The 19,055-nt window shown below is 39.8% G+C and overlaps 1 protein-coding gene across 3 annotated transcripts in view; it reads right to left on the minus strand.

The window, feature by feature from the left end:
- Positions 1-13,796: 13,796 nt before the first annotated feature.
- SCG3 (secretogranin III) overlaps positions 13,797-19,055 on the minus strand; it is a 39,103-nt gene continuing 33,844 nt past the window's right edge. For all 3 annotated transcript variants that reach the window (XM_073303868.1, XM_073303869.1, XM_073303870.1), the window contains one exon: positions 13,797-14,405. In XM_073303868.1, the coding sequence (XP_073159969.1) occupies positions 14,287-14,405 (119 nt within the window). In that variant the 3' untranslated portion in view covers positions 13,797-14,286. The remainder of the gene's footprint in view (positions 14,406-19,055) is intronic.

A 19,055-nucleotide genomic window follows, 5' to 3' on the forward strand; every position in this document is an offset into this window, starting at 1 on the left:
TTATGTAGTCTGTCTAGTTTTCACTAATCCAATATAGTTAGGACTTTCCCATCAATTTTTAAATGGGAATTTCAGAGCAAAAAGTGTTTGCTCTTTATTGCTTCAATATGAGTAATAATCCATCTTCCTGAAATTGCAAAGATTCTTTGCCCCAGCTTTCTTTAATTTTACACTGAAATATCAAAATTGGCAGGTTCTAGCTTCTCATTTTTCTTGGAGGACTTTTGCAACCTTTAGAGAACTGGAAATACAATAGGGGAGGCCTAAACCTTTTCATATATATTGCTTCCATTTTAGTCGATTTCAGGGGGCAAACTGGTCACTTTCTTAATGAGCACTAAGTAGCTGATGTTCTCACTAACCCATCAAGAGGGCCAACCATTAGGAAATCTGCACTAAAAGCTAGAAACTGAAATAGCTACATCTAGTTCTCAGGGACAAATTCAACATTTGTACAGAACCTGAGGAAACCTACTTTGTGCAGAGACATGCAAGAGATCGTGGCGGGGGGAGGGAAGGGAAGTAATCCTTTCCCCATACCAAATACATACATACACCAAATACCATACACATACATGGAGCACCAGCATAGACACGGCTGATACACATACCCTCATACTACATGTGGGTGGCTCTCCATTTCTTCCTCAAGCTCCTTTTCTGTGCTGCCCCATAGCACTGATTTGCTGTAAGCAGGAGTTGTGGGGTCCTTGATCTCTGCTGTCCAATGCAGAACTGATGTGCCCCCTGGGGATGGGGATGAGGCAAGATTTCATTCTCAGATAGCAGAGTTAAATCTCTAGGTATCCAGAGTGATATGGTATATAGTACTAGAAAAGAAAACTGCTGAGGGACTGGGGAATGATGGTGATAAAAATCTCACCACTGCCTTGACTTTATCTTTAAACCAGACATTCTTTTAAACTGCCTGAAATATGGAAATCACAATCTACTAACCTGTGAAAAGGGAATAGATACCCTGGGTAAAGATTGAACACTAGAATCTTTTAATGGCTGTGTAACTTTCATTGCTACAATCTGAGCGCAAACATAGCACTCATGCCGCTATTAGAGACATCCTTCGGTTCTGTCAAAAAAAAACTTACTCCTAAAAACATTTGTGCTATTTTAGTATTGGGCCTCTCCATAGGAGAGGCTGCTAACCATGTCATTGTGTTGCATGCACAAGTGAGGCCTAGGATACAAACAAAAAAGTTTTCACTTATGACTAAACGCTTGGATTCAATCTGCAAAGCTGAAAAGCAAAAATGCTTAACATGCTCTACCCACTTGCATTGGGAGAGACAGTTTTAGAATTAAAGGGCTGTATATCTCTACAGCATTGTGTCTGAACTTCTATTTGTGGCCCATCGAGTCGTCTTTCTAGAAAAGGTTTTTTGCAGAGATGGATGTGCTTGAAGCAAGGATTCAGGAGAGCTAGAAAGCTATCATTGCTCAACATGTGGTTAAAAGGAAGTTAGGTTGTTATTTTAAATGAACAGCAAAAGTGGAAACAGCATCAGAATTGCTGTGCTCCAGGAAAGGTGATGATCCCATTGTTTTCTGCAGTAAAAGGATTTCAAATTGCCAGATGTATGACTCTGTAGGGATAGTGTTAAAATTGATCCAAGCTCTTAGCCTAGATTCGGAGCTGAGGGCAACTGTTGAGAGTTTTATTAGGTTTCATGGCTTGAGAGGGTTTTTCTTTTGTGACGGATTATTTTAAAAATACTGTAGAATATATCACTAGATAGGCTTATTTAACATTGTATTGTTGTCATCTCAAACTCTTCATTGATCCATAATTCAATACTATAAAAAACCTGCTTTAAAAATGAATAGAAATGTATTGATGTAGATTCCCATTAATATTGGCTGCATGCTTGAAACTTTGGCATGGAGAGAGCCAGCCAGCTGTGAATGAATTGACATTAGCTGCAATCTCAGTTTGTAAACAAAAAAAAACCAGTGACTTCTGTGAATCTTATTTATGTTCTTGCTACAGTCATTTTTCTACCTGTTTAGAATTTCTGTTGCATTTAATCTTCACAACAGACAAAGAATTGGTGTTTGGGTTATTTACTGTGCTTGAAAGTAACAACCTAGTTTTTATATTGGTCCTCTAAATTTGTATGTGACGGGATAAGCAGTGAATCAGTTCTAAGGACAGGGAGGTCATGAAACAAGTCAGACAGGATGGTACAAAATCCAATATTGCCAAGCCAAAATGTTCAAAAATAATTTAAAAATAATAAATTTGTGGTTATTTGTCTTCTGATTTCAGCCTATAGGGTACACTGAAGTCATTTTCATGACTTTCTCTGCAACCATAAAAAGAATTTACTCACATTCCTATTACGCCAAGGGTAACTGATAGAAGTTAGACTTTGATTCAAGAAATCAAGTGAAAAGTTTGTGGGAATGAAAACTAACAGGAGGGGAGGAGAGAAATAATTGTATACAAAATATGCCATCATGGAATAACATGAGCACAAACAGAATCTGATGAAATCTCAGAAGTTATCAATCTGAAATTTATGTCACTTGGAAAGTGTTGGCTCTTAAATTGAATGAAATTTAGTTGCTACACCAAGTCCAGCAAAAGAATGGAGGTCTGAGATTTGTAACCAGAAAAAAAATTCCCCTTGCAGTGGTCTTTGTTTTTGTCCACTCCCAAGAAGGTAATAAAATACATCCAGTATCTCAGACATTTTGTTCTGAGACTTCTCAAAAGGTGCATCTCAAGTGTACTAAGGATTACACAAACCCTCATAAACAAAAGGGGTTTGCACAACTTTCAGGAGAGACCATCAGTATAAGCTACTTCCTTCGTGGTCTCCCTCCATGTGTGGGAGAAGGGTAAAGTTAATTTATTTCCTTTATTTCCCAGCATGCCTTATTCCAGGCTAGTACTACCAATATGACTACCCTTGTGGACTTAATTTTCCAACTCCTTCTGCTCTCCTAGTTCTCAGGGAAAAAGGGACTAGTTGGAAGCCACTAGGAGTCAGTTTGATTCTTCACCACTGAGTGAAGAGAGGAGTTCTTGTTCATGGAACAGAGCCTTGGGCCCTAAAGCCAGAACCAGCAACATCGACTTCTTTACGAACCTCAGATTACTGCCCCCAAAACCACTTCCTCCTTCTTAGCAACCATATTCCCAGAGTTTGGCAAGTATGTGAAAATGGGTACATTAGATGTCAACAGTACAAGCTCATGTGAGACAGGGTTGCAAGATCAGGCCCATAGTAAATCACCAAGAAAATCACTGGGTAAATATAAGCCATCCACAATTTAGATCTGAATTAAAAGGAATTATCAAGTTAGAAAATAAGAGACATTATAGAAAAGTCATCTGCAGTCCACAGAACTGTAGAATACTGAAAGAAAACAGACCTAAAGTCTCATCAGCATAGAAATTCTACCAATTAAACTGGTGCAAGTGTCTCCACATACAAAGTTACATTGGTTTAAGTAGGTTTAAAAAGCACACCTTGTTTAAAGGAGTGCAACTTTGTGGACTAACACAGATCAGATATTTTAAGATAGAGATCCTAGCTCCTCGCTTTGGTATAGTAGCACAAGTGATACCAAAAGATGCATGTAGTTCTCCACCATTACTGTTCTGGGCTTGAATTCTCAGCATATTCCTTTGTTTAACAGGACTTGTGAGTTTTCCCAGTCTTCATACAGGTTACATCCATGCCAAGATCCAGCATCAAATACACTAAAGGAAGAGTATGTTACGTATGGTTTGTGATATGAAGTGGGCAAGTTTTGTATCTATTTTAGATGTGTGTTCCAAATATCAGAGGACATGTTGGCAAGGTAGTTTATGAAATACAAGGTGGTGGTTGGTGTTTTGTTTTTTTTTAAAAAAGATGATATAGTTCATTTTAATAGAGAATTAAAGTGTTCACCAGTGATTAAGAGATTAGAATTATAACTGTTCTCACTCAGCCTACTTATGACGCTTTCATCTTTGGGAACTCAGCCACCTTTCAGAGAATTCACACAGCAGAATAGTCAAATAAAAATGTAACTAAGCCTAGATGATTAGCCAAATCTCAGATTTCTTAATAAACGTGATCCTTTTTCTCAGCTATTTTAATGACGCAAGCAACGACAATGCAATTATTCTAAAGGGCGCTCAAATACAAGTGTCTCATATCTGGTTGCATACAGTGCGCTTATTGCATTAGATCAAATCTGAATAATTTAGCAGATATTTCAGCCCATCTTTGTCTTTACATTTTGATTACAAATAGACAAATTTGCACTCTGAAGTGAGACTAAAAAAATAAAAAAAGTAAAGTAATGGACGTCTCCCTGATTGTGATCTTTCTAAAATTTCTAGTCTAGAGTTAATTAGAGAAGTGTACATTGGGTCTGATATTGCAATATGTACTTGGGCAAATCTTTGTTTCACATGGGGCTCAAACAACACTACTATGCTAAAGCACACTAGGAAACTTTTAGTGTGCACCTGCAGAGTCTAAAGAGACCAATTAATGTACAACACATTTGTCTGTGTTAGAAATCACTCCCCCATAATGTGTATTACTTGAATGTGTAAACAAACTCTCAGGTAGATTGCAGATGATGCAAAAGCTTTCATCCGTGGCTGATCATGTTAGGAAGTTGTTTTGTAGACAAAAATGTCTTGTAACAAAGCTGAGTCTGTTTTTTGCTAAGTGTTACAAAAAGTCATTTAACAGACCAGAATAGTTTATTACTGAGTCACTCCAACCAATTTCTTTGAAAGGCAGAATAATATTTTTTGGTAGGTTCCTATGGGCTTTGGTTTACATGTTTTGTTGCCTACATCTAAAAAGCTATTCAATAAGCCATCTCGTTTCCTACTTGGAGAGGTGGCTGACTCTTTGAAATTACTCACTGGCTCTCACAAACAAGTAACGAGATAGATAAGGAGATTTTCAAAGCAATGGAAGGAAGAGAGCCAGGTCTTCCATTAATTTTAATGAAAAATGTGTGGCTAAATCCCCTTCACTACTTTGGAAACCTGAACCTATTTATTTATTTTACTTTGTAAAATGAGCCCATTTGAAGTTTAGAGGGCATAGTGTGGGCCATTACCACTACAAACTTGACGGTTACCATATCCCACATCTTCCTTCTAAGCATCTCCATATACTTCACAGGGATTAAACTAAACATCACAACATCTCTGTTATGTAGTAGATAAGGGATCATTTCGTCCCCCGACCTGGAATGCAGCAGCTGTCAAACAGCCCACTTTTGTTCTTTATATTTAGCTGTTCACTAGAAATAAAGGGCAGCTCTTAAGAATTCAGTAATTGAGCTTCATATATTGCTTTGATTGTCCTTTCTAGAACTGGAGATGGGTCCAGACTGTAAAGTTCCAATTCAGATGTGGACTGGAGCTTCCACAAAGTTGGCAAGAGTTCAGATCTGTGGCTTTTGCTTGGGCTCATCTCTAGCTCTAAACCTGAAGAAGAGCCAGAATATACCTAAATGATTTGATGCCTCTGGTGTGCAGGATCAGGCTCTCCATAGTACAGAGGAAAGCTCAAAATTATGTAGGTTTAATTATTATTTTTTTTTAGCTTAAGCATTTGCTCTGGTTTCACTTTCAGCATTTGTCATATAGTTTGTTATGTACAGGCCTAATCCATTTAAGTAGGTTGGAATGCAGTCATTGACTTCAGTGGGAGCAGGACTAGGGCCTAATTTAATTAACACCAACAAGATACAGGTGGGCCTCAAGTCAGGGGTTTCCCTTGTGATGGGTATAGGTTCAGTATAGAGACCTCAAGGCTGCCTTGCTGAATGCTTGTAATTATTCTATATTACTTTAATGGCATCCAAATGGTGCTTCTCACTACAGATAAGCCATGATCTGTGCCCAAGGAGCTTACAAACTATTTCAGACATTTTGCTGTTTGCATCACACACATGTGGAATAGTTGTACCTTATTTGAAAGACAAAAGCTGCTTTATTTATGTGGCCAGTACACCATATAAGTGATCAGGAAACATCAAGAGATCTGTTCTTTTGCTGTGGATCCATTGTGACCTTTCACTCCACTTTTTTTATGAAAATATGCTTATGATAGGAATATGACATAACAGATATACTTTATGCAAGATGGTACATGTAAGACATTGGAAAGGTTGTGATTTACTGAATGTGATTATCCAATTTGTATGCCTGTATGATTTTTGTATTTGAAGTTAGGATTATTGACTATGTATCTGTATTCCAAACATGTTACTTTGGGTGTCACCCCCAAGTAGCCCTTCAAGTACAACAATGGAAAAGCCAGAAAGGGCTAATGGCCCATTAGCAAAAACAGTGGACTGTAAAAGAACTTTGTCTTCCAATGGAAGAACACTAACACTCCAAGGGGTGGGTCCAGTACCAGGTGACTCACACTCAAGTTTCTGCAGGGCTGTGGCAGCCATTACTCATAGGCTGTCTGGAGCATCCACAGGAAGACTAAGAGTTCCCCACCATACACAAGAGCTATATAAGGCAGGAGTGACATCATCATGATTCTCCTCTGCCGCCCCACCCAAAGAGACACTGAAAAACACCTGGAAGCAAGAACTGAACTGGAAGAAGAATGGGTGAACCCAAGCTCGAAGGGCATCGGCTTGTAACAATACCTGAAGTCTCAAGCTGGAGACCTGTGTAGCTGCCTTAAAAAAAGTCTCATGGGGTTTGTCTGTACTAGGACTTCTTTCTTAAAATTTCCTATAGCTGCTCTGAGTGCCAGCACCAATGGGTGTTCCAGAATACACTGGGTACTGATCTTCTACCCCAGCATTACCTAATTGTGCTTGGAGATGCTCTAGAAAGAATGTTGGTTACAATGCTGCTGGCCTGTCAGCACCTTGTCTTTTCTAGCTCTCCCACTGGTGGAGTTGTGGCAGTAGATCAGCTGCGTGGCTGTTTCTGCTGACAAGTTAATGGCTGGTGATCAGTGGCTTTCAGCCTTTCCCCTGAAAAGCTTATCAGGCTCCTGCAAAGGGACACAACTTGGGTGTCCTAAGCTCTGTTTGTGGGTGGTCAGAGACCTACATTATTTTTCAAAGTGGCATGGGAGGAACAACAATGTGCATCCGCCCTGATCACCTGCAGTCTATACTGCTTCTCGGGTCAGCATGTGCTACCCTTGCAAACCTCTTTCCTTTGTGACATTAGGCAGCTACTGTTCCCCACTGAATGCTTTCCACACAAATCTGATTGAAGGGCAGTGTGACTATCCACCTGTGTTACCTTTTCACTCAGACAATAAAATGGTGCTTGGCTGAGATTAAGGAATACTTCCTTTTTCCTGTCTTCATTCCCCTAGAACCAGAGCACCACAGCAAATACGTGTTAACATCTTCCACATTACACTCACTCTCCCTCATATAAAATGGTGATCTGTTTACAGGAAGTTTTTCTTTTTTAATCTCCCTGCAACAATATCTAAGGTGAGAAATTACTATTTGTAACCAGTTTCTTTAGTGAAACAAGCTTAGTTTGTGTGTTTGCTTTTATTTGCTTAGTAATCTGCTTTGTTCTGTCTGTTATTGCTTATATTCACTAAAATTCACCTTTTGTAGGTAATAAACTTATTTTATTATTAAACCCAGTTTGTCATTTATAATGGGGGGAGGGAAAGGAGTTATTCACATCTCTCTTCACATTGAAGAAGAGGATGGATTTTTATGGGCTTGCGCTGTGCAAATTTTTCTGTACAGTGCAAGACAGTATTATTTTGGGTTTATCTCCCAAAAGGGGTATGTACGTGAGTGCTGGGGGAGTCCTCTCACACAGAGCTGACTTCAGTCTGTGACTGCAGCTGGATTTGGCCCTACCTGTGTGTGTGTGTGTGTGCTGCAAGAGGCTGGAGAGCTTAATTCAGGTCAGTGAAATCCCAGTGCCTCAGGTGGCATCCCAGAAGGGGCGGTCCAACCCATCACATCCATACCTAACAATAGTTAAGTACAGAGATGAAATCTTGGTCCCATTGAAGTTAATGGGAATTTTGCACTCATGCATTGTGAAGGGTGGCCAGACTATGATTTCAGTTACGCCAGGCTAAATCCAGAGTAGTTACACTTAAATCAATAGAGTTACTACAGCTATTCCAGCTGTGCAACTGAGATGAGACTCTGTTACTAGAACCTTAATTTCAACCTAACTCTCTTTCCCAAGAGCTCAGTTGGCTTGATCTTCCATTGTCCCAAGCCCCAGGTTTTTACATGAGTGAGAGTGGGGGTGGGGTAAGGAATTCACTACTAAAGCAAAATTGTAGTACTTTAGTCTCACTTTTCACCAGTGGAAGTAGCTAAGCAAAGGTGCAAGGTAATAGAGCATCATGCCTCCTCTATTAATCAGGTATCCTGTAGACTAAAGATGTTATCTGGGGTCTTGACTGCATCACCAGTGGAAGCTATAGTGCAGATAGGGTTCAGGCCTGCGTATGCTACATCTTCCACTATTGCTACAACTGGTGGTGAAATGTGGCTACAAAGTTTGCTGGTGAGGACACAGCTATGACTACTCCCTTTGGGGCTGATCCTACAGTCCTTATTTGTCAGAACTCCCATTTACCCTGAAAAAAAGTTTTGTCCAAGTGTGCACTCTATAAGCTGGCCTCTATTCTTATCTGCATTTGGCATACATGTGTCAAGATTGCTCTGCCATACTGACATTTAAACACTCAGTTACAAATATGGGTTTTCCTGGTAATAGCGCTGAAGTAGTCTGAAGCTATTCAAAAGGAAGGTTGCCTGTAGTAGGCTCTTACCTTTTCAGTGTCAGGTAGCCATGCCTCAGTTTCTCCCTTGGAGCTGTGCCTCAATTTCCAGGCTGTTGCAGGGTCATTTGGGGGTATTCGGAGTGATTTTGGTCCTCCGGCCAAAGCCAGAAGTCCACTCCTTCAGGGGTGGACAAAGAGACCAGAACAAAACAGTTACTTCAGCCCCCCCCAGGCTACGCAGTTTGTTGGTGCAGGGCTAACAGTCTCTTCGCCTTGCAAATGGGACTTCCATGCTTACTGAAAGCCCTGGCCTAAGCCTACTAAACAAACCCCCATGCCAACACTAGGCCTTAAGACCACACCATTGCTGTGCTGTCCCCGCCCCAGCTTCCATTTTCTCAACCTACCTCTTGACAGATTCTTTTCAACAGCCCTCCTGAATAACTTCCCCTGCTCTCTCAGTAAGCAGCCAAACCCCAGATCTGCCCTCTCCCTGTTTTTCTTTTACATTTGAAGGAAAACTGCTCCTTATATTCTCTGGCACTCCTCCCAGCATGCCTTGCAGCAGCCTACAAGTCCCAGGGTCCCTCAGGGGACTAGCCATCCCAGAATTCCTTTGTTTCACAATGAACCAGGTGTAGGGTGTGCTTGACTATTAGGTGTCGTGAAAGGGTCAGAATGCACTCTGTTACACTGCCTGAGGTTTGACCTGAACTTGGGGACCAGATCCTGAACTGGTGTAAATCTGTGGCACTCCATTGACTTCACTGGAGCTATGCCAAATTAATTAACCCCAGTTGAGGAGCTGTGCCTGTGTATATAACACAATTAGCCTGTTAATGTCTTAGATTTATTTAAATGGCAAACATTCACTTTCTTTGGCCTAACCTTTTTGAACATGGATTGCAAAAAATTACAAACTTGCCCTATTCAGAGGATGTCTGTTATTGGTTTTTCAGATTGATGGATTTTATATTTCATACTTTAAAAGGTGACTATACGTCTGTGACTGAGTGCATGCAGAGTTCATTTTAAAATTGCCTCACTGTGAGTTCCTTGGCATACTGTTTGTACACATCCTTTTATTCCAGTGAAACAAAGGCTTCTGCCACACCGACGGAAGGTTCCCATAAAATGAATTAAATTGATGCTCTCCCATTAGAAGCATTGTCAATGCTTTTCCTGTGCTTTTGAAATAAAGGCCTCCTGTGGAATTGTTTAGAGGTTACCACATATTACCGTTGAGTTTCTTTGTCATTTTGAATGCTCTGTGACTTGCACAGAAGGCAACTGCTCCAGCACACACTCTCATAGCTAACTGGTAATAAAAATGTAATTTAAACATGTTGAACTCCAGAAAACAGAAAATAAATTAAAGAACTCTGTGCTTACTAGCAATGTCTTTTATTGCTACTGCAGGGGGAAGTTTCTGCATTTGGTGAGGGAAGGGCTCTTTAAGATACTGAAATGTTCTATGTATTAGGACCTTGGTCATTGTACCAGTCAATATGAGTGACAGTTTCAAAGGGACTGTTCTCTTTGTATAGTCCTTGTTGCTTCTCACTCTACCTCTATCGTTACTGCACATGCAATTAACTTTATTCACTTGGGAAGACACTATTATGTCCTTGTATTTGTATCAATTCAATATGAAGGGAGAAAAATATTTGACATGTGAGAGTCTCAATGGTATGAACCAAAGTGAGCGGCATAGGGATAGACAATATGAAAAACTTGTTTGGATCGGAGATGGATCAAGGAAGCTGCAGCCTGGTTTTGCAAAACCTCATCAGTTTTAAAACACCACCATGAGCAGTGGTTCAGGATGTGAATGACCAGAGTTCTGGCAGGGGTGAAGAGCACAGTGTGTAAACACTTCTGGTTTTGTTGTATTTTTCTGATGAGCAAACCAGGCATTTGTGATTTCAGCTTTCCAAAACCTTTTTCCGTCAGGGTTTGTAAAGTCAAAACCTCAGGGGGATTTGGACCGGGTTCCATTTGACTCAAATCACCAAAGAAAGGGTGTGTCAGATAAAAGGTTTTAGTTTTGGTTTGGGGCCCATTGCTAGTGTGGACAGAAGCGTGGATGTAGGGCTCAGGCTATGAAGTCTGTCCATTGACTTTAGAGGGTGATAGACTGAGCCCATAATTCCAGCCAACATTCTTCAATCATTGGGGCCTACAGTATTCACATTGATACTCATGAGAAAGCTCCTATTGATTTCAGTGGAGCAGGATTGGGCCCTTCAAGAACCTGTCAGTGGGAACGATGTATTTAGTCCATTTCAGAAGAAAAAACAAACCACCCTCAACTTCTGTAGCTTGTAGCAAAGTGTTTAATAAAGTACAGTATCAGAAACAATATTCTAATAGAAAAGCTCATACTGTGAATACTGGATATTTTGTACTTGTTACAATTGTCAGTGATCATTTAGGTAGTGAAAGATTTTTTGATGCATCTAGCAGAGATACAAACAGAACAACAAAGACAAATTTATTTTGTGGTATTAGAACTAGAGATGTGCAAGGATGGAAAATATTCCCCTTAGTTGTTAGTAGAGAAAATGCTGGCAGAACATGGTCTACTGATTTCCACCAAGTGCCCCGGTAGCAAGCAATGTGCTGAAAGTGTTGCATTCATAAATGGCTATTAACCTGCAGTACCACTTATAGCTAAGATCACTCTGACCTTCATTTAGCACAAGCCACAGCTGTTTTGCAGCATAGGATGATGCATCGGGCTGGCCCTGTCTTGTCATGTCATGTTATGAAAGGTGATGTGACTGCCTGAACTTGACTTGATGTGCCACCAATCAAACCAGCAGCTGAAACATTCACATAACAAACTGGACCAGTTGTCAGGAGGAGAAATGAATCCAGCTTAAACAATGGTTTAAAAACGCGAATCTACTCACCAGAGTAGTGCTTATCTACTCATCTTTTCATGTTGACTTCAATGGGACTACATGGGTGAGTGATTACTCAGCAGGAGTCAGGGCCACAGAGTGAGATTCTGACCAGTTTGGAGCTGGTCAAGCAATGGGATGTACATTTTTGGAACAATTTTCTCAAAAATTTCATCCCTTTTTGGTCGAAATTAACAATTTTGCAAAAGTTCAAAAAGTTTCATTAAAATTGTGAATTATAACAATTTTGGGCCAGGTCTGCTGTGGACACTGCCTATAGATTCGTCACATGATATTGGCTGGCCGTGCCTTTCTTATGCTGTCACACCCCTGCACAAGCTTCTGACAATACCCAGCTAGGACCTCATCCTTGAAAAATCATTCAAAAATATTCTGTGACCCCTGTTTTGGCAGAAGAAGAAAGATTAAACCAAAGAGGGAGGGGAAAGCGGTGTGGGGAAGGAAGCAACTGTAAGGAGGAAGAAGAAGAGTCTGGATTAGTAAAATAAAACGACAACAGTCTTAATGTGCTATTGCCTTCCAAAGTGCCAAGAGTTATGGCCACTTTTAACTCACTTTCTCTTGTAACCCCCAAATTGGAAATGAGTCAATATTTCCAATTTAGTTTTCAAACAAGAAAGTGAGTTAAAAGTGGCCGGTGGGCCACGAACTGCTATCAAAGGGTAACTGATCTTTTGAGGGGCAAGAGGAGGAAAAAGGAGTCTAAATAGTCTAGGGAACATTAAAATGGGGAGTGGGCGAACAAAAGGAAAATGTAAAAGAGATAAGAAGGGTTAGGAACACCCCGCCACACACATTCATTTGAAATAGCAAGGGAAACTTTCCCCCATAATTTTCTCTTATACTGCTACTAGGTACTGTTTTTCATAGCAGAAGAGTACATGGATCACATTACTCAATATTCTTTTTGATTTCTTAAAAGAAATATTGTTAATGAGCAAAGCTATAATGCAATAACCCACATCGATAATGCACTAACCAGGGTGCATATAAGCAGGTTATGGTACATTTCTTGGATGCTTGAAGGCACTAATCAATCCATGCACCAACAGCCTTCTAACGTACATATTATTATGGCTCATTGCTATCACGTTCGACTGAAGTTTGCTACTGGTAAAATTTGTAGGTGTTTGCACTATGCTGGCTATTGGCCAGAGTTCATTCTGGCCATCAGGAAAAATGTAGTTCAGATCTTTTCCCTTCTTATTCTCAAGAGTGCTGAGAAAATAAGGAAGTAGATAGTCTCCCTATGTGACGCTAACACAGACCTTGGGGTGATCAAGGGCAAATTGTACATCCACAGTCCCTACACAGCCAGACAAGTATTTACCTATAGTCTTCATGGCAGTCAAGTGAACATCCCAGATTTTAAAATAATGTCAAATGGGAGTTAATCTCAATCATCCAGAAGGAGGCCAATGAGTGCAGGAGACAGAACCTTCCCAGGAGCTAGACTAGAGAACTCACTCAATCCCACAAAAGTTAAGCCTGACAACTTCCAGAACTAACTTCAAAACTCATTGCTTTGCCTTCGCTTTTACATACAACAGAGAGAGAGAGAGAGAGAGAGAGAGAGAGTTTTCCCATAATGCTAAAGGAAATAATATCACCCAGTACAGTTCAGGGGTCAATAAATGGACCATTGGCCTGATTTTCAGAAATGCTGCACTCCTTCCACTCCCATTAAAGTCTGTCTGAAAATCAGGCCACATGTTCCTGAGCACATCTCTAATTTCAAGCCCCCCTCAAAATGATTTCATTATCTTTACATTTTTTACTTAGCAATTCAACGCTATTTACACTGTTACCAGGCTACTCACATCAAGAATGCAGTTGTTTATACATGCACAAAGAACTGACAGTTATCAAAGGATACACTAAAGAACTGCTAAGGGTGTTAATGACAATGTCTCTACCATGGTTGGCAGGGGAAACTTCAGCTCTTTCCTGTACCACCTGTATTAAAGGCAGTTGCAGTGTCAGAGATACATTAGTTAGTTCATGGCACACGTACTCAAGGAGCTGTAATAGTGAATGTGCAAACACAAACACTGACAGGAAAAACAATGATACACCAATGATTTAAAAATAAGACATTCTAGACATAAAATAATAAGGAGACTAATGACAATTTTAATATGGAAATTATTATCAAATATTTATTTGTAGAACTAGTAACTATCATTCATGTTCTAATAATGCCCTTTACAAATACATACAATAGCATCTTTGAAAAGCTAATGGAGTGAGAGCAGAAGGATGCAGTGTCAAAATAACTTTCCTTCAAAAACACATGGCTTTCGACCAGAGCACACCAAATGCAGACAGTATGTCAAAGAGAACTTTTTGTTGTTTACCCTGTTAAGTATAAATTTGATGTCATAATTCAGCCTTTGGGGTTGATATCTGTGTGTAGGAAAATACAGTATGCAGTCTGTGTACATAGCAATAGAGCTCTTCATTTTTGCCTAGAAAAGATTCAGTACAACGCAAACAGAGCACTTTCTAATGATTTCCTCAAAGTAACAGATCTGAGGTCACTGAGCTAGGAGTGGGTGAAGCTATACTATAGTTTCCTACATATTGGGCAGTCAAGTGACTTTACCATCCTTCCTGTGTTTTTACAGGCTGCCGTATATGCGCTTAATCACATCCGCCTCTTCTTTGTCAAGGATGCCCTTGTCCACGTAAGCATCAGCTTGCTGATCAATGAAATCCCTCAGCTTTGAAAGATCATAATCTGCAAAACATGAATTCATGAACACCATAAGCTTTCCCCGCTTTGCTGTTTCACCAATGAAACAATGTAATTGTCAACATTATCCATCAAGTCCATTCTCTGTCACCTAGGAAAGAATGGAATTCACTACAAATGAATTTTGGCATAGTAATAAAAAACACCCTTGTGCAAAGTCCTCTTATTTCTGAGATGCAGTAAGTATTATTCATGTATCTTTCTTGCTCTGTAATTGTTTTTTTTTAACATAGATCATCCTTCAGTCCAGTGGTTCAATGTGCTGGAAGCCTGTGCGTGCAGAAGTTGTTGTTAAGGCCCTATTATGTTCCCAGTTATCACGGACTTCACAGAAAATACTAAACTGACAGTTTCCCATCAAAAAACATAAAGCCTGTGTTCTTCAACTCTGACAGCTTTTTGTTTATGACAAACTTCCCTTCCTGAGAACAGACGTAAGAAATTCAAGAAATCAAGTCACTGGGATTAAGTGGACAGGATATGATTATTCAGCTTTGGCAGGCTCCAAGAATAATTTCCAGATTTGAAAAATATTGCAGTGAGTTTTCTGTATGTGCCAGTCCACATTACAAGTACTGAAAGACGCTTTCCATGTTGTGCTGCACTGCTAAATGATAAACACAGGCGCCTACACCAAAGAATTTGCATCTACCCAGCATAATGCAGGTTGAATGCCACTGAACAAAACCTTGCTATGATTGAAAATGTTACTGTTATCCATGGAAGAAGTATAGCTTTAGGCACCAATTCTGCAAAGAAATCTGAAGAACTCTCCCTGAGCAGCCAGTGGGCCATCTTAACTCTGACATTAGATATAATACACTAATGCACACACAGAGGCAAGATTCAATGGAGGAAACAATGGCTGGCAGTCTGGAGAATATCAATGTTCTAAAGATTTATGTTAATTTAAATGAATGAATATCTTTCCTAGAAAAGAATTCCTGTTTAATTTTTACAGTATGAATTATTTAGTCCATAAACAGAGGCATCAGAATTCTCATAGAAAATTTGTTGTGACTTGTTCAAATGTGCATTATCATATAAATATGAATTTAAGGACTTCTTCCTCTAACTGTGCACTATTTGCATAACAGACCATAATACCTTTCTCTGCCTTGTAATGGTTGAATGAGTAAGGAGGGACGATGTGCAGGGACACTTTCAAAAGCAGATTAATTTATGCAATTCAGTTTTTGCAATGAAAAGAGTTAAATATTGAGGCAGTGGTAACAGTGCAATGTTAACAGTGCCAAGAGCAGGGGGCTGGGAGTCAGGACTCCTGGGATGAAATCTTGGTCCCACTGAATCCAATAGGAGTTTTGCCACTGATTTTAATGTGGCCAGGATTTCACTCCTGGTTTCAGAGTAACAGCCGTGTTAGTCTGTATTCGCAAAAAGAAAAGGAGTACTTGTGGCACCTTAGAGACTAACCAATTTATTTGAGCATGAGCTTTCGTGAGCTACAGCTCACTTCATCGGATGCATACCGTGAAAACTGCAAAAACTCCTGGTTTGTGTTCCATGGTCTGTTACTGACCTCAGGTAAATCACCGAATACAGCCTTCCCTCAGTGTACCCATTTGCATAATAGCTATAATAATGCTTACCTATCTAATAGCAGAGCTGTGAGATTTCACGAATGTTTGTAAAGTGCTGTGAGATTCTCAGATGAAAGGGAAGTGAAAAATATTTATTGTAATAGTCTTATTTATTTATTATTAACCATTTCAATTTGCTCCAAACCTTCCCCTTTTTAACATGATACTGCAGGTCTGGCTATCAGTAACACTTCACCTGTGACCGACCTGACATGGAACATTTCTTGTGGACCTAAATTAGAAGGACTGAACACCTCATAATCGTGGCTTGTGTTAAAGTGCCAATACTGAAAGGCTGTAGATCCTGGGAAATTTCTGTGAGAGCTGGGGATAAAGCAGGCTATCAAGGTAAGGATTCTGAAGGCACTAGTTTAAGACATCTGCTCAAATGACAGGGCCAAATGCAGCCTTGCTGTGAAAGTGACATGACAGGTGGAGTTTCACCGAGGCTGACTGTGGTCCATAGACATCAGACATCAGAACAGGCCAGAGATGGGACATGCTCTCTTCTTTATGTGGAACAGTTACTACAGTTAACTGCATACATATAAAAGGAGGCAGTGCTCTGTTAGCATAAATTTCACATTTCTATTAGGTTTCAATACTAAGTTCATAACTTCTTGCTCTGGAGCCAAAGTAGATTACCAAAAAACAGCAAAGTCAAGAATGAGCAGATTAATTTGCAGAAAGTGAAAGGTAACACAAGACAGGCCTGCATTTAAGAATATATATGCTAGGTCCTTGCAAAGCATGGAAGATATTAAACACACAGTCTATGAACCCAATCTTTGTACATGAGAACTCTTACTGAGCCCAGTAGAAGCAATGTGTGTGTAAAGGCTGAGGGATTGGGCTTTTAAGAGAGCACTTTTTCTTTGGCTGAGATACTCCACAGTGTTGCCAAGCTGTTCTTGGTGCAAGACTGCATGGGATAGGCAAAGATGGCGTTGAGTCTTTATGATCCCATGAGCTGAGGGCCTGCCAGAGACCAATCTAGTTTTCAGCATAAGATAGAGCAGCCCTGAGGCTGCTCTAAATAATGCCTAGCTGAATATAGCCTCAATAGGATTAATTCCAGGGGTCAGCAGGATTTATGGATGCTCCAGCCATGCTCCCTTTTCCCTGGACATGCATGCACCTTTATGCTGGGGGCAGGGTGGAAAAGCTGTGTATGAGCCTTCATGGTGGCTCTATGCCAACTGAGGATTCCTATATTCAAAGGAAATGCCTGGGGACCAGATCTGCTGGTTTTACAGTTGCTTTGCATGACCAGAGCATGGCAAAATAGCCAGAGCAGGGTAAAGACTCTGGTTTTTAATATGCAGATACATTAATGCTAGTGAGTTAAGTCTTATATGCCTCCATGATGAAAATTATGCCCAATTCTTCAGCCTTTATTCAAGCAAAATTCCTATTGCTTTCATTTACAAAATCCCCAGATTCACTCTTGTTTTACATTAATATTTGCAACTACTGGATCAATTACATGGAAATTTGATGGTTTAATTAAATGCTAATTGAAATTACAACAGTGAAGATTTTATCCAATTTTGGCTAATCTGCATATGTAAAATGGCAACATTATTGTAGTTTCCTTTCGAACTCAGCATATGTCAGCTATGTTACATGCCTTTTAACTGCAATATTTCTTTACGCCTCATTAACTGGAATATGTAAACAAAAAAAAATCTTCTTTCACACATCTGAAACATTACACTGAACTCTGAAATGGCCATACTAAATTATACTGAGGCTAATTTACATATACAAATGAAGTCAATTGGTGGTATTTCCTAAAAATAATCATCGAAATCTTTCTACTCTATGAATGGTGAGAGTGAGTGTTATGAAACCTGATGGCTCTCTCATTACCTAAGTATTTTGTGAACAATTCAAAATATGCTGATTTGCATATAGTAATTAGGTATCTCACAGTCATGTTTCCGAGGACTAAAAATTAATATAGAGTTATTCAGAAAGAAGGCAACCTTCAGGGCTGGGAGCTATGCCAATTTACATCAGCTGAGAATCTGGCCCTAAGAGCGTGGATCTCAAAGGTGGATAGAGCATTCAAATAACAGCCTAATTCACCACTGCATTGCTTGTTTTATGTCAGTGTAACTCCACCAATTTGCCTGGGTCTTCAGCTCCCACCAGCACTGGAGACAGCATGGATGGGCCCACAGAATCAGGGAGCCATAACTGGCTCCCTGATGACCTGCCTGTTCCCGTGTTCAGCAAAGTTTGGTTATAGAAGAGAATAAGGCCAGAAATCAGGCCCCAATTTCTATTAATGGTCACCTAAATCACACAGGATTGTTTCTGTTTCCTGATTGGATGACTGATTTTTTTTAAACAGAAAAATGGCAAATAGCAAATAAGGGCTGATGAAGTCCCAGAGGGAATTTTCAGATGAATAATCATTTCTGTTAAAATTCATAAAACATTCTGGACTTGCAAACATTTTCCCAAGTAAGCTGACTCATCCATATACTTACAAGCAATTACTAATACAGGCCCATGAGTGGAGCAAATGTGCCATGTTTATGCACAAATATATTTGTGAATCACTTTTTGTATTATTCCACCATGTCCAATTTGCTAGTTTGAAAGTAGACAAAGAATTGATGAGCATGTAATCTTGAAGTGAAGGATTATGATCCTGTATGATTCAGTCTGGGATAAATTTACTCAGTTTGTACTCCAATTACAAGCACTGCTAGATTTTTGAATGAGCAGTTGCCAGAACACACAGTATAGAAACTAAGGGGTAAAGCATCAGGAGATTAAGGATTTTATTCTCATTTACTTATAGTTTAAGGCCCTAATAGTATAAAATATAATGATGTTCAAGATTGCCATTGTGGATCCATTCATTTAAGGAATTCACATCAGCACATCTTACTGCTTTTCCAGACAGATAAAATGCCAGTATATCCGTAGTCACCGTCATTTGCAGTAATTTGCAGTAATGCTGGGGAAAAGGTTACTGTGAAGAGGAGTGAGGGGCTGCTCAGGAAATGGTAAACAGAAA

This window comes from Lepidochelys kempii, chromosome 10 (assembly GCF_965140265.1).
Source record: "Lepidochelys kempii isolate rLepKem1 chromosome 10, rLepKem1.hap2, whole genome shotgun sequence".
Lineage (NCBI taxonomy): Eukaryota > Metazoa > Chordata > Testudines > Cheloniidae > Lepidochelys > Lepidochelys kempii.